The sequence below is a fragment of the Rhinolophus sinicus genome, linkage group LG11, assembly GCF_036562045.2.
Source record: "Rhinolophus sinicus isolate RSC01 linkage group LG11, ASM3656204v1, whole genome shotgun sequence".
NCBI lineage: Eukaryota > Metazoa > Chordata > Mammalia > Chiroptera > Rhinolophidae > Rhinolophus > Rhinolophus sinicus.
In genome coordinates, this window is record NC_133760.1 from 57,655,966 (window position 1) to 57,677,496 (window position 21,531).

The window sequence follows — 21,531 nt, forward strand, 5'->3', positions numbered from 1 at the left end:
AATAATACCTCACATGGCTGAGAGGCCTAAGTGATCTACTAGAGAGAGGCAAAGCACCTGGAACAGAAGCAACAGAGCTGTCACTTAAATGTTTCTTAATTCCCCAGATTCTGTGTATCATGACCTCGTCTCACCCTCTGTTTAACTCCGGAAATATCGGATATGGGGTAGGTCTCTGAATGTTGCCTGAATGTTGTCAACTGCGAAGGGCTTACCCTAAGCCGGACTCCTCTCTGGATTCAATTCCCCATTTGTTATGTCCAGTTCCTGACACGTAGCAGGCGGGCATTGGGAAATGTTGGTCAAATGAATGAGCGGGTCTGGTGCAGAGAGATGATATATCCTGGGAAACTCTGTCAGGGGGGTGTCCAGTTGTCGTCATGGAAAACATTGTCATCATCAGGGTGACCGAAGCTGACATCATAGGCGGGGGGTGGAGTAAGAGGTTCCAGTTGGGGGAGCGGCTCCAATTTGGGGAGTGTCCCCAAGCTCTGCAGATCAGGTGCAGTGGCCACTACTCGTCCCCGAAGCCGCAGGCTGATTAGAGCTCCTCCAGGGCTTCCCCGGGTCATAGAGCTTTCTGAGCCCACTCTCCTCTCCAGTCTGTCTGTCCTGGGTCCCTCTGGATGGCTAGGCTGTCTGTCTACAAGTCCTGGGGGGATTTCAACACTGCTGTAGGGGGGTGGTTGATCCAAGTCTTGCGGAGGGCACTGTGATTCTGACACCACGGCCTCTTCATAGGTGGGCACCTCAAAGGCTTCGTTGTCCCTGAGGGAGGAGAGATAAGGTCATTGGTGGCTTCCTGAAAGGAGTCCTTTTTCCGCTTTCTATCTACCACAAAGGACCCCTCCACAAGCCCGTGACCCCTCCTCTCGCTGATACGGGTGACAGAGGAAAGCAGAGCCTGTATGTCTAAGAGACTAGAAGGACACAAGGAGAATGGATCCCCGGTGAAGTCCTGCAATCCTGCCCCCACCTTAACTCACCGTGCATTGCTGGAGGCCCCTGGGTTCTCTGTCTGCACTGATTGGAACACCTTTTTCAGAACACAGGCCAGGAGGCAGGCACACATGCAGAAGCCACCCGAGGTCAGAAAGAAATAAGCAACAGGGGCAATGTGTGGCTGTTTGCCCAGCAAAGCCAGCCCCAGGAGGAAGGAGATGCAGCACAGGTAGAGAAACAGCTTCTCCAGTCTTCCCCACAGCTGGCTGGGCACCATGGCCCTTCCCCAGGCTCCTGCAAAAAGATACACAGCTGTTGTGTCTAAACTAGCAATTGGCAGCATGGCTGGGTCAGATTCCTAAGTAACCGTATTAGACACCTTTCTGGATTTCAAGTCAGATAATTGGGTTTCAAATCAGATAAATGAGCAGCAGGGTCCTCTCCAGCCCAGTAATTCTTTTTAGGATCCCACTGTCATCCCCGAGTATTCGTATATGTGGACTAACTAGCCAGGAAACCAGCCCAGGAGTTCTGACTCCCAGCCCTCATGCCAGTTGACTGTGTCGCAGTCCTGCCTTCCTTTCTCCTTCTTCCCTGTGGTCTCCCTTCCAGCTCTGCTTTTCCACACACACCATCCAGGATCCAGTCCTGGGCGGGCTCTGGGGCCTTGGGGTTCACTGACACCCCTGGAATCCAGGTGATGGGGCAGACCCTGCCCTTCCTCTGTTACTGCTCTTGCTGGACCTCCACCCCCTAGCTTCCCAGTCAGAGACCCTCAGTATGACCCTGTTGGGGTGAGTAGGGAGAGAGGAAGCACCACTCACCCTGTCTGACCCCACCTTCCTATTTCCTCCTGTCAACCCATGCTCCAGTTGGAGGGAGAAAATGCTCATAGGCCCAACACAGCCACAGGGACACAACTAAGTGAGAGAGAATCTTACAGACAAAGGCCTAGGGCGGTGACAGTGGCCCAGATAACTCCTGATCTCTTTACACCCCGCATCTCTGCCAGGGTCTCCCATCCTGTTCTGGCCCTAACGCAGTAAAGACAGATTTCTAGTTTCCTGCCTGGAGTTACCACCGTTCCCTGGAGTTGCTTAGGGGCTGGGAGGTTGGTAGGGAGAAGCCTTTCCTTTCCTTTGCAGCACCAAGGCAGCTGTATCCCCAAACCAGCCTGTCAGGAGTTCCCTGAACTCTGAATAGCAAGGACTCAGACTCTGCAGTGGGGCCAGACCTCCTCCTTCACCCCAGCCCCAGTCCCAGGACCCTCCCGCCCCTCTCACCGGCCTTAGGAGTTCCTCCCACACCTGCCTGGCCAGACTCCGCAGAAAGTAGGTTGTCGGGGGGAGTCCGAGGCGGGGAGGGGGTGGAGCCCACTGGCCCCACCCTCTCTTCTGCCCCAATCCCTCAGCTCCTGCCCCGCTCCATTCTTCCCTTTTCTCTGTAAGGCTGACCTACCGCCCCACCTTGATTTTTCCTCCCTCCATCCACCCCCTGCGGTGCCTTAATGAGAGGCGCCTCCTTCCCACCTACAGCGATCTTTGTACTTCGGGCCAGAGTTAAATTCCCCTTTCCTTATTCCTTCTCAATCCGGTGTGTGCTGAGCAGTTGCCTTTACATTCAGGGAATCTCTTTTGTGCCTAGGGGCGGAGACTTTGGTTTGTTTAATCTCTGTAAATCACACAGTGCTTTGCATACTGTAAACTTCGCTGTGGGCCTGGAATGAATAGTGCGTCTGCTTCTGTTGCCTTGGTGCGTTTTCCATGAACTCCTTGTTTTCTGCAGACCTGAAAGACGAGTTTGTATGTCTGCTTCTTGGCCAGGTGAACTCTTGATTCTTCCGAAACCACCTTGGAGGCGAAGCCTGCTGTGGAGGCTGTCTCCACAGTATAACCGCCTACCTCTGTCACTTTACCTGTTTGTATAGTAATTTTCAATGTATGCACCTTTTTCCCCCTGTGAGCCTCTCATGGTGAGTGATTAGTTTCCATCGTCTCTGAATCCCTGCAACTAACTCAGGTCCTGACAGACACATAGTAGGTGCTCACTAAGCATAGCGAAATGCTTCGATTAGAAACTACCGTTTAGCCTGACCTCACCACACACAGGAGAGCCAGGACCCACTCTTTTCAGTTGCGGATTGGGCAGTAAATCTGGGTGAGGTGAGTGCTGGGAGGTGCAGAGGGGCTGGAGGCACACTTTGTCCTTGCAACTCAGAGAAGGACAGCCAAGACTGTGCTGAGTGCCTTCAGAGTCACCACTGGACAAACAGAGGGGAGTGGAAGATAACGGGGCACAAATCTAATCCCAGGGACAGGCGTGCGGCATAGGCGGTGTGTGAGCATGAGTTTGTGAGCGGGTGTGTGTATGTATGTGTGTGAGAGAGAGAGAACATTGATATTTCTGGGATGGAAATGCTTCCAAAGAATCCTAAATCCTCAAGCATGTCAGGATAAAGCAACGTTGTCATGTCACTGACTAGTTGTAATATTGTACAAAGCTCGCTGGGAACGAACTGAGTGAACAGCGGGGTCCAGGCTGTCACTCTTGCTCAGATGTTCAGCACTAAGCCACAAAAAGCGATTCTGGAATTTGAGAAATTGAGCGTGGTTGTTGCCAAGGGACAGAAAAAGCACTGTGTTTATTAGAAGTGTCTACAGAATGTAGCAATCTTGCCACAGGGTGCCACTTGCATATGTCCCTAACTGGGAGAAAGCAGGGAGGCGTTGTGGTTAATCACAGATTTTGTGGACTTGGCCAAACCAGCTTTCAAATCTCAGTTCTACCATCTGTCAAACTTGGTTTCATACGTTCTTTATTGTTCACTTGCTATGTGGGACTCTGAGGTGTATACAGTAGATCCCGTGGGACTCTCACACTCAAGGAGCTTACTGCCCAGGAGAGGACGGCCGTGTATGTGACTAACTGTAAGACAGGCTACAAAGTGACCAATGCTGTGAGCAAGGTACAAAGTGCTGCTGGGCTTCAGGGAAGAGACTTTGTGCCGAGAAGGGCGGGGCTCAGGAACCCATCGCAGATAAGAGTGGGGTTTGTTTACACTCCTCTTACATCCGTCTGATTACTAGGCGAGGAGGAGACAATAAATACTCGGAGGATCATTTATCGGTAATTGGCAAATACTTATAGACTTAATTATTCCTGGTCTTCTGATCCCTTGATCCTCCCTCAGTTGCCTGCCCCTGCTCCCCCATTCCCTTTCCCAGGCTCTTCCAGTCTGGCCTCAGCTAGAGCCGGTCATAGCCTTGAACGAGGGCTTGGCAAAAGAGGCAGTTGGTCTGCTCCAAGGCAAGGAAGGGTTTTCGTTTTCCCCACCGTCTGTGAAGACATTGAAGGAACTCTCTAGGCCGGAATTAAGGGCCTGGGACAAATGAGCACCGGTCCAGTTTGTCCCCGGCCTCCAATCCTCTTTTAGCCTGGGGTCCAAGTGGCTACCTCTTTCAGCTTCCTGTTTTGCGTATCCTTGGGAATTGTGGTGGAACGAAGAAGGGCTGTGATTCCTCTGAGGAGAGTAATGAATAACGGCCCCAAACTCCTCTACTTGGACCCCTCTCTCTCTGAACCTGCCTGCCTCCCCGGCAGCGTCATTTCCTGGAATCTCCAACTTTTTTACTTTGTGACTTTATCTGTCTCTCCTTTGATCTTGTTATCTCCTCATATTTTTGCTACCTTCATGACTTTCTTTTCACTTACTTTCTTTTCTTTGTTTCATTTATTTGATAAGCATATACTCAGCATGTATTACATGCTTACAGGATCAGCTACAGGTGCATAATTTGTGGGGTACAGCACAAAATGAGAATGCAGGGCCCTATTCTAAATTGCGAAGCATTTCCAGACAGCGATAGCAGGTCATAAACCTGTCGTGAGGTCCCGTGGGAGAGCGTAGGTGGCAAGTCCCTGACGCCGACCTGTGTGCATAATCCTCTGGTGAAAATATCTAACATCACAGAATTACATTTCCATTGCATTCCCTTTCAAAACGTTTTTATCCTGCAAACATTCCAATGCACACAAAAGAGGAAAGGATAGTACAGGGAATTCTCTGTGTACCCATCACGCAGCTTCAGTAACGACCAACATTTTACCCCTCTTGTTTGTCTCTTCCTTCCACCTCTCCTACCTTTCAAACGGCATCACGCCACTTCCACCCTAAACATTTCAGAACGTAACTCCAACCGGTGAGAACTCTTTTTGTGCACAGCCATCCTGCCATTATCACACTTATTGAAATTAACATTAATTCCTGGATATCACCTAATATCCAATCCATGTTATTTCCCCCCCATTGTCTCAAAAATGTCTTCTGACAGATTGTACATTCTTCTAAAATATTTTAAAAACTATAGCTGTTTATCAAAACAATTCAATTAGAAAATAAGCAAAAGGCATGAATAGACATTTCACTGAAGAGGATGTACAGACGGCAAATAGACAAGCACACAAAAAGCTGTTCATCATTAGCCTTTAGGGAAATGCAAGTTAAAACCACAATGAAATATCACTGCACACATGTTAGAAAAGCTAAAATAAAAGAGTAATACCAAATGCTGATGAGGCTGTGGAGAAACTCACGCATGCATTGCTGGTACAGTTACTCAGGAAAAGGGGGCAGTTTCTTACGAAACTGGACATGCGCTTATGCTACTCGTATGACCCAGCAGTTGTACTCCTGGGCACTTACCCCAGAGAAATGCGAACTTATGTGCGCACAAAAACTTGTCATGAATGTTCATAGCAGCCTTATTTGTCATAGCCTCCAACTGGACACAACCCAGATGCCCTGAAACAGGTTGAAGAAACTGGCACGTCTGTACCGTGGGACACTACTCAGCAATAAAAAGGGAACAGACTACTGATACATACAACACCTAGGGTGGCCCTCAAGAGAATTATGCTGCGTGTAAACAAGCCAGTCTGATTCCGTTTATACAGCATTCCTGAGAGACAAAACTATGAATATATGGCGAACAAATCAGTGCTTGGCAGGGCTTAAGAAAGTGGGGGTGGGGTGGGAGCTGTCGCAGGGTAGCCTGAGGGACCCTGCTGATGGGAGCCTTCTGAATCTTGACTGTGGTGGTTACCTGAGTGTACAGGTGATACAACTATTTGGAACTAAATACAGACACACAAAGAGTTCCTGTGGAACTGGTGAGGTCTGAATAAGGTCTGATCCTATTGTCAAGTTTGTGGTTGTGTTATTGTACTGCAGTTAGGCAGGATGTCACCATTGGGGAAACTGACGCAGGGTGTGTGGCATCTCTGCGTTATGTGTAACATTTACATGTTAAAAAAATATGGACATTTCTGGGAGGATATGCAAGAAATTGGAGTAGGAATGGGAAAGGGTAGACTTCACCTTTCACTTGACATCTTGCTGGTGTTTTCTTGGTTTGTTTACCACGTGCATACAATACTTTTTTGTTGTTAATTACCACTTACGTTTTAGGAATTTTATCCGAGAAGGTTGTGTTTTAGAAGCAAAATGTTATTTGGTAAGCTTGGAATTTGAATGAAAATCCAAGAAAGTGGTTCCCAATTCTGAGTATTGACATCATTGCAAATTTGGTATTACGTAACTACTGTTGATAGAAGGAGGGAGAGGAAGAAGCTAAGAATAGGTATAAAATTCTCTTTGGATTAAAGAAAAGAGTGTTTTTTTATTTAATAAAAAATATAGCTGCATTTGGGGGCCTTTTTTTTTTTTTTTTTCTGTGATGGTTAATTTTATACACTTAAACTTCACTGAGTAACGGGGTGCCCAGATGGCTGATGAAACATTATTTCTGGGTGTGTCTGAGGGTGTTTCTAGCAGAGATGAGCATTTGAATCGGTAAGCTGAGTAAAGAGGGCCCTCACCAGTGTGGATGGGTGCTGTTCAATCCTTTGAGGGGCCCAATAGGACAAAAAGAGAAGGGGCAGGGCCAGTTGGCTCTCTGAACTGAGACACCCACATTCTTCCGCCCTCAGATACCAGCGCTCCTGGTCCTCAGGCCTTTAGGCCCCACCTGCTTCCCTGGGCCTCCAGCTTGCAGATGTGTGACCGACCGCGGGACTCCTCAGCCTCCATGATCACGTGAGCCAAGACCTCATAATCGATTTCTGCTTTGTCTGTATATCTATAAATATGTTCTGTGTCTTTGGAAAACCCTGATGAATACATTCATTGTGGGTTCTGTTTGGCAGAAGTTGTTCAGAACTTATAATCTAGATCATGTGTGAGAGGGTTAGTCTAGAAATTGTCTCCTTCCTCCAGAGAAGATTGAATTCTGCTATTGGATCAGGACAATAGGGTGCTAGTCTTTGAAGAAGGATGGGCCGAGCTGGGAGCAACGCCTCTGTGGTCAGATTATCCCACATTAACCTGGGTAAGATTTAGGGTTAGGTAGTGCAGTTGGTACCTTTAGAAAACAGTGGGAAGAATGCACAATTGCACCCAAATGTGAACATACAAATTCTTGTTGTTTTAAATTTAAATATATATTTATCAGAGCATTTAAAAAGTTATACAAATAAAATAGAAATACCTTGACATATTTAATTCCAAGATTAATATATTAACATCTTCTGTAATGTATTTTAATATATCAAGATATAATCGAGATCATACTATATAGTTTCATCTTTTTTCCTAATCAATATTATATCCTAAGATTTCCACTGTGCTTTAAAATTCTTCACACATACAATTTTTGATGGCTATGAAACATTACATATGGGATATACCATAATTCATTCAAACATCCTCCTACTGTTAGATATTTAAATTATTTGGTATCACAAATTATGCCAGGACAAGTATCTCCTGAAATCTCCTTTGAAGGAGAAAGTGCTTATTTGGAGATGGACTACTGGCGTTACTTTACTATGATTTGAAATCCTGGGATATTCTGAAATAATGGAAAAGGGGGAGAAAAGAGGAAGACAGAACAGTGATGTGGGACAAAAGGGGAGTATGGGATGTGAGATGAGAAAGAGCCACAGGGAGGGGGCAAAGGGAAGATGCTTTCCACACGTGCTTTCCACCCCGTGTCCAAGTGTTGTTTCAGCTTCTCAATAAAGACATTCTCAAGGAAGTCCAAATACTATTGAAACACAAGGTATTCTACTTATTGCACAGTAGGCAGATAGAGCAGGGGCTTTGGATAAATAACTGGCGTGTGGGAAAGCCATAAGTTTGTGTGCAAGCAACAGAACTTATACTAGGCCAGGGAGAGAGGCTGGGGTTTTCTCAGGATCTGCATGTGGGTGACAGGAGGGAGCTCAGAGGGGATGAGCAGCTTGCCCAGGCCATGGCAACTCCAGCAGGTCTCCCTATGCTGCCCTGGTTCTGCTGGCCAGTGAGCTGGACCCAGTTTAAATATCTGGGCAAAAGCTCAGCCATGCTCTGGTTCCCTCCAGCCTTCACTCCCATTGGGCCTCTGGTCCCAGCCCCTCTCAGACACCGTGGGGGGTCAGAAGACAGTACGTGCCAAACTGGAGAGTTGCAAAATACACCTGGCTTAGTTTTCTGTCCTTGACAGAGACCTAGGGAGTTTCTGCAGAAGAAGAGGGACTGTTTCCAGCTCCTTGCACACGAGCTGCGCCAGGTGGGCAGGGGAGCTGGGAGTCCGGGAAGAGCTGTTCTAAGAGTAGACAGGATATGACTGCAGGAACAAGAACACAAACGCCACGGAAGACACAGATGCAGAAATATGCCTAATGGCATTAGGTTTATTTTGTGCGAAAGAAGAGTTTGGGGCTCTGAAAAGGCACTTAGAGGCACAGAAGTAAGAGCTGCCAGGAGGATAACATAGAGGACGCACCACACAGCCCCTGCCTGGCATCTCCGGGGCTGGGGAGGCCAGAGCCCCAGTGCCCCACGGTCAGCAGATGGTCAGCTGGTTCACCCCAATGGCTTTGTTTCCTCTGGGCATCCTTAAAGCCTGGATTCCACAGCTGGAGGCACAGGACCCATCCACTTCTCTCCTGGATGGAGAAAACCACACATGTCAGAGGCGGACTTCACAAGCCCCCAGGGGTTCTCTAGGAAGAGCACGCTTGGCTGCAAGGTACAGAAGGCTTCCTTCTCTCCTATGGGGGTGAAGGTGGCCCCTCCCATTTAACCTACAGGCAAGCACCCCATGCCTGGAAGAGGCTTTGCTGTTGGAAATGCCCAGAACATTTTTTTCTTGATGCTGTTTTTGAGTTGAGCTGCTGAATTCTCTGCCTAGGACATATTTTGCTCTAAATCTGTCCTGGTGAACCAATAGGATGGGAGTAAGGCTGGGGTCAGGGGCAGCTCAGTGTGACCCTGTAACTTACCCAGCAGGTGTGCCAGCAGCTCCATCCGGTCCGAGCCAAACAGCATGTGGGTTTGGCCATCCACATGGGCCACGGTGACGGGCAGCCCAAAGGCCTGGAGAAAGCAGTTCCAGTGCAGGGAGGAAGGTGATGGAGCAGGTGTTTATTAGGCTGGGGTCAAGGCTAGGAGCCAATCCTTGTCTGGGGTCATACAAGCAAATGGCCAGAGGTGTTTGATAAGCGGCTTCACAGCTCTAAGGAAAGTTTTCTGTTTCTAACTCTTGGATGCTCTGCCTTTGATCACCATCTATCTCCCTCTCTTCCATTCTTTGGGGGCAGGGCCAGGAAGGGAGAGGACAAATGTCCTCTGGGAGAGCTAGGGAGGCCTCCTGTAGGGAGGGGCTTCTGGACAGGAGCGTGGGGACCCAGCAGAGCGGCTCAGACTGCCTTTCACACTGGCGTTGGGGACACACATCACGAGTTGCTCACCCCGTATTTGCAGGCCGCCTCGGTGGTCTCCTTGAGCTGGTTCTTCACCTGTGGTGTGGAGGTCTTTTCCAGAATTCTCCGGGCTTGTTCTGTAGACATGCCAGCCTTCTCTGCAGCCTGAGGGAACACAGCCTGCATCAGCGGGGGTGGGGATCTCAGGAGTCTTCATTTGCTGCTCCCAGGTTTTCCTGGCAAGGCCTTTACCCACCCTGCAGGGGAGGTCTATCCTCGTGAAGAGGGGCTATGTTTTCTTCCTTCAAAAACCTTGAGATTGGCGGGAAGAGCAGGTGGCAGAGTCATAGTTGCAGAAACTGAACACCAGAGAGCATCTTAGAGACAGCTCCTGACCCCTCAGGACGCCACCAGGAGACTGAAGTTGAGCAGTACCTCACTGGTCATTGTTAAAGACTCAAGGTCAGAATCTGAGTCCCTGCCTGTGAAGTCCGGGGCTCTTGCCTTCCTACTTCTCAGAATTCCTGACTATCTCGTGCTTTTCTGAATCAAGGGCTGGGTTCTAATTCCCAAGGAATTTCCTGGAGACTTCTGAGGAGGGCACGTGGCCTCTGCAGCCACCTGCCTGGCTTCAAGAGAATGACAAAGGCTCAGTTTGGGTTTGTCTTTATAGTCTGGGATCGGTGGTTTGGCTGTACATTACAGTCTCTGGGGGGAGCTTTTTAAAATCCCAATTCTCAGGCCACCCTCTAGAACACTTGCATTGGAATGTCGGGGGGTGGCAGCCAGGGGTTCCAGGTGATTTTAACCTATAGCCAGGTGTGAGGAGCCCTGAGACCGACCGCTTCGGCCTGCAGGGGAAACACGGAATCGTGCTTTCTGAGGTGACATTGTCTTTGACTTGGCTACATACGACGTCTGTGTCCCAGACCAGATGTTCAATCATAGGAGAATGGTTAAGTAAACAAAACCAACCACGGAGTGGAATGCTGCGTTGGGAAATGATTGTTAAATATTAAGTGACAAGGGAAGCCTACGCATAAACTGGATGGGGATAAAACCACAGGCGGATACATCGGCCATTCTTTGTATGTTTAAAGTTTTTTTGTGATTTGCCATTTTGTATATTCAATTTGAATATACCTCAACTATCTTTTGTAAATTGAAGGGACAACATTGTTTTGAATTTCCTGATTTAATCGCAAACAAAACACGTACTTTTTATACCTCCATCTATGGCTGGCACCCATGTCAATGTTTTGAGCTATTTCCACTTGTTCTCACTCAGACTTCTGTATAATTCTGGCTTGAGTCAGTTATCTCTTTTTGTCTTTTTAAAGCCTGTTTTAAAAGTCTCCTGCTTTCTACTCTGGACATTTTGGTGAGGTGTGTGTTGGACTGTTTGGGTCCAAGACTTGTCCATACTTCATCCCTCCCCGTCTGTCTGGAGGGGTAACGTTTATGGTCTCTCTCCCACTGACTTCCTCTATCACATAATTGTACCCGTGCAGAATTTTGCACTTCCCCTTCCAACCATGAGATATTCGTGTGAGACTCCTCTTAGTTCCAGCCTTGCAGTAATTTGGCCCCTCAAACACAGGTATCCTTTCTCCCCAAATAACCATAGCCTCCGCCACCAAGACAATGATGGCTTCTGCACCCCAAATGCCAACTGTTCTCAGATTCTTTGGGGGGGGGGTGGCACAGAGCCAGGACACTCACTGCCAGGATGCTTTGGGGCTCTGTGATGTCTTCATCCTGAGAAGAAGCGAACACTCAGTCGGAAGGAGGCGGCCCGGCGAGGGGTGGGAGGGAGGGATGGAGGACAGGAGGGCAGTGAATAGGGGAGGGCAGGAGCAGGTGTCTGGAAACAAAGGGAGGGTCACCAAGTCATCTGGGGTCTCCCAGGTGGGTTCCCAGAACCCTGCCCTCACCCGAGACCACACACGCATCCATAGTTCCCTGGACGCTTTCTCCAGCATCTCCGGGTGTTCCGACTTCATGGCTGTGAGGAAGCGCATGGCCGACAAACTTCCTGTGGGGCAGAGGCACTGAGGTAGGGCTCTCCTAGTTTGTTTCCTGATGGAGAACTGGCTCTTCCCTGCTTCTGACATCCCCCCAGAGCTCCACTGCCCTCAGCTTCCCACCCAAGTTTCTCTTAACTGATCTGTCCTGCTCTTTGTCCTCTTATGTCCCCACAACCTTCTGTTCGCTCAGTTCTGATCCTGAGTTTTCCCAGAGTTTGGTTCATTGACGTTAGTCACCCAGCCCCTCCTTCCTGGCCCTAAGTCTCCAACTTCGCTGCCCTCCACCAGCTCCCCCATCTGTAGCCCATTCTCTTCACCTTTTTCAAGGATCACAGAGAAGAAATCCTTTGGGAAATTGATGGGAACCTGGATTTGCTGTCCCAGGAGCTTTATGTCATTTGTCAAGTATTTGGCTTTTCGGGGAAGCATTGCTGGTGGCTTGTTTCCTGCAAGTGGAAAGTAGGGCCCCGCTGCTGAGAGACACCTGAGTCCAAGGCTTGGGGGACCCCTACTGCGTTTTGGGCACAGGGCAGATTACTAGCGGCTGGTGCCAGTACAAAGACAGTTGAGGGCAGCCTCCCTGGGCCTCTGAAATCAGCCCTCCCTCGAGTCGCTGCCCCAAGCCTCTGCCTTTTTACCACTGTCTTTCATGATCCCTGCAATGAGGCTCGGGCGCAGCTGCAGATGGATGTTCCAGATGTTCTTGTATCGGCACAGGATCTGCAGGAGCAGAGACGATCTAGAGCCAGTGCTCAAGGTGGAAAGCATGAGAATGGCAGAGGGAAAGACAAGGGTGTTTCATGGCAGCTGGTTTGCCAGCGGCTCTAAGCGCAAAGTAGGGGTGATGCGGACCCCCTAAAGTACTTGGTTTGAGATGGCAAAACTCTCTCCACTCCTAGCAATCTATCCCAGGACCTCTGCTCCTGTGCAGTTTCCATCCTGTACCACACACTACCCTGTCACCCCTCCAAACTGACATCCAGGGCTAAGAGGTGGCGGTGCCATGGCTTTCTCCTTTATTCTCTGGAGTTGCCCCTTTTCCAAAGCACTGTGGTAAACTGCGATAGACCGGCTTGACCTGGAGCCAGTGACCTTATTCCCTTTAGAAATACCAAGTGACCTTCAGCCCTGGCTCTCTATCTGCATGTCCTAAACTGTTTTGGGCAGTGCCAGGAATTGCACGAGACCATGGACCCTGCGTCCTGCACTCTCTTCTCTCTGCCCTTGCCCTCCCAGACCCGGCGTCACCTCGAAGCCCAGCCAGGAGTAGGGGGACAGCACGTCGTAGAAGAACTCCAGGGTCCGCGGCGCGGGCCCCATGCTGGCGCGTAGCGAAGGAGAAGCGATAGCGGCTGCAGAAGAGAGGCGGCGACACCTCCCAGATTCCGGGCCTGCCTGGAGGACCGCCCCGTGCCTTCACCGCGCAGCCTCGGAGAGCTGTACCTCCGGAGTCTGGCAGCTAGTTGGGGTGGGCGGGGCTGCGCCGCGGGGAGCCAAATGGGTGGGGTGTCACCGCGGGAGCGCGTGGGCTTGGTGACCCGCCCACCTCTTGGTCACCGCCCTGTCCTGGGGTGGAGTCTGGGGCAAAAGAGGGTGGTTTGAGAGGCATGCTGCGCCTCTCAGCTGTGCGCTTTTGGCAAGCCGCTGGACCTCTCTGAACCTGTTTCCTCATCCCTCATAAATATGGGGACACGCAGTGATAACTCCTACCTATATAGACTTGGGAGGAATGAGAAGACTGCGGTGCACGTTAGTTATTAGTGTTACTTGGCAGTTGCATGAACTTCCTGGGGCTGGGGCAGAGTAGGAAGTGGCTAATATGTGTGTGTGTGTGCGTGCGTGCGTGTGTGTGAGTGTGTGTGTGTTTCTCAGAGCTTAGCACATGCCTGGAACATAGATTTGACTGTCAGTACATATTTTATAAGTGAGTGAAGGAGACATGGAATAGTCTGCCCTATTAGTATTTGTGAATGTCATATTGTCTTATAAAGGGATTACATTTACCGCAGACACATAATTTTTTAGAGTTCCATTGAATTTCATTAAAATTATTTTTAACATTGTTAATTTTACGGATTGGAAAGCATGCATGTATTCCACTTCTCATTTGTATTTATTAGAAAAAACCCAGGCCATCAGAATACAAAGACACAATATAAATGTTCAGATAGACTAGACTAGAACATATAAATGGAACAAGAAATGATGTTATCTTTGCCCCCTTGCAAATTAAACTACTTGCGTGACGATCATCAAAACTGAAAAATTATGCTTAGTTTTTCTCCAGCAACATTAATTTACAAGTATCCAAGAGCTAATTTAGCCCGGTAATAAGATTTTATTGTAAAAGCAGATCATCACTTATTTTTTCAAAACCTTTCTGTTTGGAAATAATTTCAGACTCACAGAAGAGTTGTAAAGATAGCATAGAGTCTCTGCATGCCCCTGGCCCAGCTTTCTCCTACGTGAACATCTGTCATCGTCATGGTGGAATGAGCAACACTGTGAAATTAACATTGGTACATTACCCTTAACTAGATTGCAGACTTCATTTGGATTTCACCAGTTTTTCCACCCCACGTCCTTTTGGTCCAGGATCCAGTCCGGGATACGACATAGAATTTAGCTGTCATGCATCTTTAGTTCCCTCCTGTCGGAAAATTTTATTGACTTTTTCTTGTGACACCTTTGAAAAGTATTGGTCAGGTATTTTATAGAATGCCCTTCAATTTGAGTTTGAAGTTTTCTCACGACTAGGCTGGGTTATGGATTTGGGGAATACTATGTACCAGGGAGGTAAAGCGCCTTTCTCCTCAAATTGTATGGGGAGGGTGTCCCCTGATACCAACATGACATTACCGGTGACGTTAATCTTGACCACTTGCTTAAGGTGGAGAAACTGAAGATTTTCTCCATAAAAATCACTGTTTTCCCTTTTCCATCCTCTATACTTTGGAAGAGAGTCACTAAGTGCAACCCACTTGGGGTGGAGGTAGTGATTGGGTAGATTAAACCTACCTCCTAGAGGGAAGAACATCAAAGAATTTGTGGACATACAAGTATGGTAGAAGTACTATGGAAATTAAGACACTTTGGGGGAGATACTTTGAGGCTATGCAATGTCCTGTTCCTCCTTAAACTTTCACTCATCGATTTTATCACCAGTGAATTCTTGCCTGCAGCAATTACTGCTGTGATGTTCTAATGGTGATTTTCTATTTCCCTCATTCCACATTTATTAATAGGAATTCTTCCGAAGGGAGAATTATCCTATTTATTTATTCAGTCATTTATTTATATCACTCTGGACTCATGGGCTTTTTTTTTTTTAAGAATCATAGAATGGTAAAACATTGATCTGAGTCTCTACATCCTGCTTCCATACATTATTATTATTATTATTATTATTATTATTATTTTTAGGTTGGGCTTTGTTTCGGGTCATATGGAGTGGGAACGACAGCTATGCAAAGGCCATGCGCACGTCAATGGACAATTATCTTCATATTGCTGAGAGGTGTCTAGGGACTGGTTAGAGCTGTTGGAACAAGAAATAGTGATGTAAGTCAATTTTTTTAAGTAACAAAAGTAACTACTAGAGGAACTAAATGTGAAATAATTACAAACACTGGAGGAGGGAGAGAAGGGGTGCTGTATGTAAACCAAATTCTCATCTTTCATGGACGAATCGATGGTATTGTCTATGTTTGAAACATCACTCGCACTTTAATCATGTGATTTGGAATTAAATCTTTGAAACCAGAAATGCTTTAGATAAGTTGCTTTTTCCAATGAGTACAAGATGGATTGTTCCGCAAGTGGTATTGGGACAACTGGGAGGTTTAAACGAATGTAAATGGACCCATACCTCATACTTTATATGAGGAGCATCTCTAGGTGGATCAAATACAAGTATTTAAATGTTAAAGAAAGAAACCAATAAAGTGCCTGGGGAACTTATGGAAAAATGTTAAAAAAAAAAATCTATGAGGAGAGACCGCTTTGCTGACTGTAATACCAAATGCAGAAACCTTAAAAGATTTATACATTCAATTACATAAAATTGAAAAAAAACACCTGTTTGGCCAAATCCAATAAGTCAAAAAATAACTGGGAAGAATACTTGGGTTCATTTCTCCATCATACAGTTAATTATCCTAGTGAAGAGAGAGCTAAACAAACCCCAAAAAGTGAAAGAACAACCCAGTGGAAAAATAGGCAAATGAAATATGATCAGGACAGTCACAGAAATGGACATGATGGCTCTCAAACATAAAAAACCTGTTTGTAAGTACTTATGAAAATTTCAAGTGAAAATTATACTATGATATAGTTTTATCTCTCAAGTTCTCAGAGGTCAAAAAGTTTGATGACTTGGGGTGTTAGTAAGTTTGTCTTATGTAACTGGTGGAAATATAAATCTGTACAACCTCTAAGAACAGTCTAGCAATCTCTTTCTGTTTTACAAATGCACACACCCTTTGACCTAGCAATTCCATTTTTAAGAATTTGTGCGATAAACATGTTTGCCTACATGCAGTAAGGTGTGTTATGAGGTTATTTATTATGGCATTGTTTGGAATGGCAAAAGATTGGAAACTACCCAAATGTTCCAGGGACTAATTCAATACATCAACATTTACATTTTCAACTTTACACAAAGGTTTTGGAAGCTCTATATAATGATATCCTATATAATAATAAGTGAAAATCAAGATGTAAAACAGTGCATATTATTTGCTATCTTTTAAGGATTGAAATACTTTCAAGTGTGTGGATAAACACATATGCATATATATGTGTTGATTTTGCTGGGTGGAGAGACAAAAAGCTAATCAGATTGGTTGCTTTTGAGGAGGGGAGCTAGGTGACTGGGGGCAGGGCAGAGGAGGGGGAGTTTCTGTTGTGTATAACCATTAACACTTTTTGATTTTTGACCCCAGTGAGTATATTATCTACCCAGAAAGAAAGGAGGGAAGCTGCTGTTAGGAGCTTGTCCTGGCAGAATGGGAAGGGGATTGCAAGGGCTTATTTATATGATTTATTACCATTTCTATATTTTACTTAGATTTAAGGAAAATATCAAGTATGAAGGGCATATAGCAACACAGGAGACACAGTTTTAAGATACAGTATTTGCCAAGCTACAGCTGAGTATTTACATCACTGGTTCTAAACGCCTGACATTTTCCTAAGGATTTACTGAGGGTTATGTGAAATTCTGTGTGCTAGTGTTTGCATTTAAGGCACCGTACCAAAGTGCAAGAGAGTGAAGTTGGCAATATTATGGCCGTGACCTTGGATATGCTACGCTAGACTGGAAGAGGTAAGCCTTGGCTAACTGGGTACTTTAAATATGGTTAATTACAAATTTAGTTGGAACATCTCACAGTTCATCAGGACACGCCAGTGTGACAGCTTTGCAGCTGGAGACAGCTAATATATGCTGTCACTGTCCCCTTGTAAAATATGAACAACATTGGTTATGTGCACAAAAACGAAAGACGAAAAAAAATGTAAGTAGCTGTATTAGGGACTATAAACCATTTTTCTTCATTTCTCAGACTCCCTTTCAGGTTTGATAAATTTCTTTTTTCCTTTTATTTTTTATAAAATAGCTCTATTGAGGTATAACGGCCATACAATACACTGCACAAATTTAAAGTGTACACTTGAAGTTGTGACATCTGTATACGCCTGTGAAACCAACACCTCCGTCCATATAATGAACGTACGTATCCATCATCCCCCAAAGTTTCCTGGTGTTCCTTGGCAATCCCTCCCTCCCAGCCCTCTCTGCCCTCTTTCCCGGACCCCGTGATCTGCTTTCTATCACTAGAGATCAGTTTGCATGAAACTGTCACTATTCGGTTCGATTTCTTTTGGGAAGGTTTCCGATGACTGATTCAATTTTCTTACTGGTGATCGGTCTGTTTAGATTTTCCAGTTCTTCATGGTTCAGCCTAGGGAGACTATATGTTTCTAAGAACCGATTTCTTTTATACAATAAAAATCTTCATGTTCAAAATAAATATTAGGAGCCAGAGCCATTGTGTCCTGGTGTTACAGTTAGGAGGCCAGACTCCCGAGGTTAGAGAGGAGGAGCTTTATCAGTGACGGATATTAGGACTGCCACCTGAGGAAAGGGAGGGACAAGAAAGAGAGGAAGGGCGGCGGAGGGAGACAGTGGGCGTTGGTGCTGCCTCAGCTAAGGCCTCCGCCTGCCCCACGGGGATTCTGAAGCTGGGATGGCCCTGCAGGGCTCCCCCAACTTAGGTGAGTGAGCTGGGCCTTTACACCCCAGTCGCAGGAGGTGGGCTGGGGCTGTCCTGGGAAGAGGCCCTGACCTGGGTCTGTCTGTACCCGCAAGCTGCAGGTCATGCCTGAAGGGGGATCTATGCAGACATCACAGTGTCGCTGACCTGGTATTAATAATACCGAGACTTCTCCCATCCTGCGGAGTTCTTTGAAAATAATGTCATTAGAGAAACAAATTTCAAATTGTGGAAAGGAAAGCGGTGTTGAAATATTTTTAGAGGCTTTTTTCTTTTAGAATTTGACAGTAAGAATAATCCTTAAATTCAGGTCTCAAAAAAGATTCATTTGTTTATGAATTCACACTTTCATCCACTATGGCAGAGTTTCTCCACCTCAGCACTATTGACATGTTGGCATGGATAATTCCTGATTCTGGGGGGTGGGGGTGGGGGTCCTGTGCTTTGTACATGTTTAGCAGCATCTCTGGCCTCCACCCACTAGATGCCAGCAGCACCCTCCAACCCCAGTGCGATGATAAAATATACTAAGTGAAAGAAAACAGATGCAGAGGACGCCATTCATATGATTGCATTTCTGTGAACTTTCCAGAGAAGACAGCAAATCAGTGGTTTGTCCTGAGGCTGGGGGTGGGATCAGGGAGTGACTGAGAATTGGCATGAGGGGACTTTTTGAGGTGATGGAATTGCTAGATGTCTCCTGAGGGGTCAGAATGACTCCTGGCGGAGAACCACTGCACTAGTTCTTATTGAGTGCCCGCCCCTTCTGTGCCATGTACTGTTCTGAGTGCTTGGGGATGCAAACACAGTTTATCCTTTGATGTGGGAATCAGAAGGCAAACAGGTTGGCTGGCAAATTCAGTACACTGTATGGTGTGTGTGTGTGTGTGTGTGTTTGGGGTGAGGGGATGTTGGGGCAAAGAGAAAAAGTCAGGGAAATCTTTCCATGGAAAGTGACCCTAAAGGAAGACTTGAAGGGTCAGTAGGTTTAGGTAGGAGTTCGACCAGTGAGAGAGAAAGCAGGTGGATCTCCACCGAGGACCTAAGAGAAGTTGACCTTGGCTGAAGGATTTAGAAGATGGCAATGGCAGCAGATGAGGCTGGAGAGGTGGCAGGTAGAGTCCAGGTCAGGTGACAAGTTTCAACATCAATACTTGAATGACTTCAAGCATAATAGGATTTTTTAAATGCATTTTATGGAAGAGTAGTAGTAATTCCATTGCTTAAGAACTCAGAAGTACTTCCTGTGGTGTGGAAAAACATATGAGCGCTGTTAATACTTTACTCACGTGTTGAATCGCAGAGCCACAAATATTTTCTTTTATTATTTAGTAAATACACATAGGACACATAAAGCTTACCACTTGTCAGACGCTCTTCTAAGTACTTTATAAAAATTAACCCATTTAATCCTTGTAACAATCCTACAAAGTAGGTATGATTTTTAGCGGCTTTATTGTGGTTGAATTTATGTATCATAAAGTTTACCCATTGTAAACGTGCCATTCAATGATTTTTATTAAATTTGTAGGGTTGTGCAACCACCATGATCCAGTCTTACAGTATTTCCATCACCTCAGAAATGTTCCCTCGTGCCAGTTTGCAATCAAGTCCGTTCCCACCCCTGGTAACAGGAAACACTGATCAGGGTTCTGGCTCTAGGGATTGGCCTTTCCTGGAAATTTCATGTAACTAGAATCATATAATGTATGTGTGTTTTGCATCTGACTTCTTTCATTTAGCATACTATGAACCTAGCATACTAGGTTCATCCATGTTTAGTGTGCATCGGTAGTGTTTTTTATTGCTGAATAGTATTCCATTGTATGGATGTACCAGTTGTGTTTATCCATTCACCACGCGATGGACGGTTTGGATTATTTGTAGTTCTTGGCCATGGTGAACAGTGCTGCTATGAATATTTGTATACAGGTCTTAGTGTGGACCTGTGTTTTCATTTCTCGTGGGTAGATACATGGGAGTGGATACTTGGGTGTAATGGTAAGTTTATGCTTCACCTTTTAAGGAACTGACAGACTGTTCACCAAAGTGGCTCTTCAGGTAGGTACTGTGATTACCCTGCTCCTAATTTTACTGGTGGGGAAAATGAGGCATGGAGTGTCAGAAACTTGCACAAGGTCATAAAGCCTGTAAGTGGTAGAGGTGGGAATTGAACCTGTGCAGTCTGGAGCTGGCCTCTGTGAACTTGACACTCACCTTTGGCTGCCACGTCCTGGCTTGGAAATTGTTCTCAGTTTCAAAGAATGAACCTTCTCTACTTTTCCTTATTTGATTGTGGTTCCACGCTGCTAGAGAACATGTTATTCAGCTCTGTCCGTGGGAATTGTACTTGAAGGAATTTCTGTGATGTCCTTTTCCTTCTTTACTTCCAAGGTCATTCCCTACGCAGATGTCAGCCCACTCAAGTGTTTTTATTTCTGTGTTCCTTCCATGAGAAAAATGAGCAAGCCTCAGGAGTGTTTGCAACTGGGATTTGTAACCTCTCCAGGGACCAAGTCCCCTTTCTGGGACCAAGAACCACCTTCTTAGGACAAAATAACATGCTGGCTGCTGGTAGAGTGTGTGTGCCTGGCAGATTTCCTTCTGGTGCAGCAGCTGGTAACCCACGGGGCACCTGCCAGTGATGCTCAGAAGACCCCTTTCCTCTGACTGGTAATTACTGGTTTTAAAGGTTTTAAAGGTTTTAAAGGCCAGCACAGGCACCTCTCCCTTCTGCGTCCAACACTTGATGTGCTCAGCCCCCTCTGCACCTTGACTTTCCTGAGGACAACAAAGAACAAGACAGCCCACTCTCCATCCTGCTCTAGACAAACCTTTGGGTTAACTTATAAGGGATTAATAACATGCAATTTTGACTGCTGTTCTTAAAGAGCTAGGAGCTATTTTGAGAGAGGTGTAATCATAGTTAAGGTTATGGCAAGGTTCTCCTGGGGTCTTTGAGTTCTAGCCATATAGTCTCAGGGCGTGGCTGTTTTTCCCACGTCATTACTCCGGGAATGTAACTGGCCCAAAACCATAGGCCAGTAAGGGCCACAACTGTGAGCCCCACTCAGATCCCACATCTTCAGCCCTAAACTATGCTGCCCCCCAAGACTCCTATCTTCCAGGATCACCTTGCGAAAGTTCCTCTTCGGGGTTCCTGCGCCAACCCCGGGCATTCCCCAATCATGGCCCTTACCGTAGTATATTGAAATTTTCAGTATCTCCCGCTGTATTGTAAGCTTCTGCAGGGAGGGAGACGTGTGTGTGTGTGTGTGTGTGTGTGTGTGTGTGTGTGTGTGTGTACGCACGCACACTAATTTTCCTTGTATAGTCCAGCTGGTGGTTTCCTGTAGCTTTTAGATGTTTGAATGTCTTTTCCTTCACTATCATCTGTGCCTTTCATGAATGGAATGCTAAGCAAGTTTTTGAGCTTTGGAGGTCTTGTTTAATAAGCCATTCTCCACCCTTTAGTCGCAAAATTATTCTCTAGTCTATTAATTTCATAATTTTACCTTGCACATTTAGAGCTTTTATCCATGTGG

The 21,531-nt window shown here is 46.4% G+C and overlaps 2 protein-coding genes across 2 annotated transcripts; both read right to left on the reverse strand.

The window, feature by feature from the left end:
- Nucleotides 1-163: 163 nt before the first annotated feature.
- TMEM139 (transmembrane protein 139) lies at nucleotides 164-2,450 on the reverse strand. The gene is made up of 3 exons (XM_019715372.2): nucleotides 2,226-2,450; nucleotides 987-1,236; nucleotides 164-768 (listed from the first exon to the last, which is right to left on the reverse strand). The coding sequence occupies exons 2-3, from the start codon at nucleotides 1,217-1,219 to the stop codon at nucleotides 357-359; spliced, it is 645 nt and encodes a 214-aa protein (XP_019570931.2). The 5' UTR covers nucleotides 1,220-1,236; nucleotides 2,226-2,450; the 3' UTR covers nucleotides 164-356.
- A 6,195-nt stretch (nucleotides 2,451-8,645) lies between these two features.
- Nucleotides 8,646-13,164, reverse strand: GSTK1 (glutathione S-transferase kappa 1). Its single transcript, XM_019715373.2, has 8 exons — nucleotides 12,960-13,164; nucleotides 12,350-12,431; nucleotides 12,029-12,157; nucleotides 11,619-11,719; nucleotides 11,407-11,442; nucleotides 9,733-9,849; nucleotides 9,265-9,358; nucleotides 8,646-8,928 (listed from the first exon to the last, which is right to left on the reverse strand). Exons 1-8 carry the CDS (start codon nucleotides 13,029-13,031, stop codon nucleotides 8,879-8,881), a joined length of 681 nt encoding a protein of 226 aa, XP_019570932.1. The 5' UTR covers nucleotides 13,032-13,164; the 3' UTR covers nucleotides 8,646-8,878.
- Nucleotides 13,165-21,531: the final 8,367 nt, after the last annotated feature.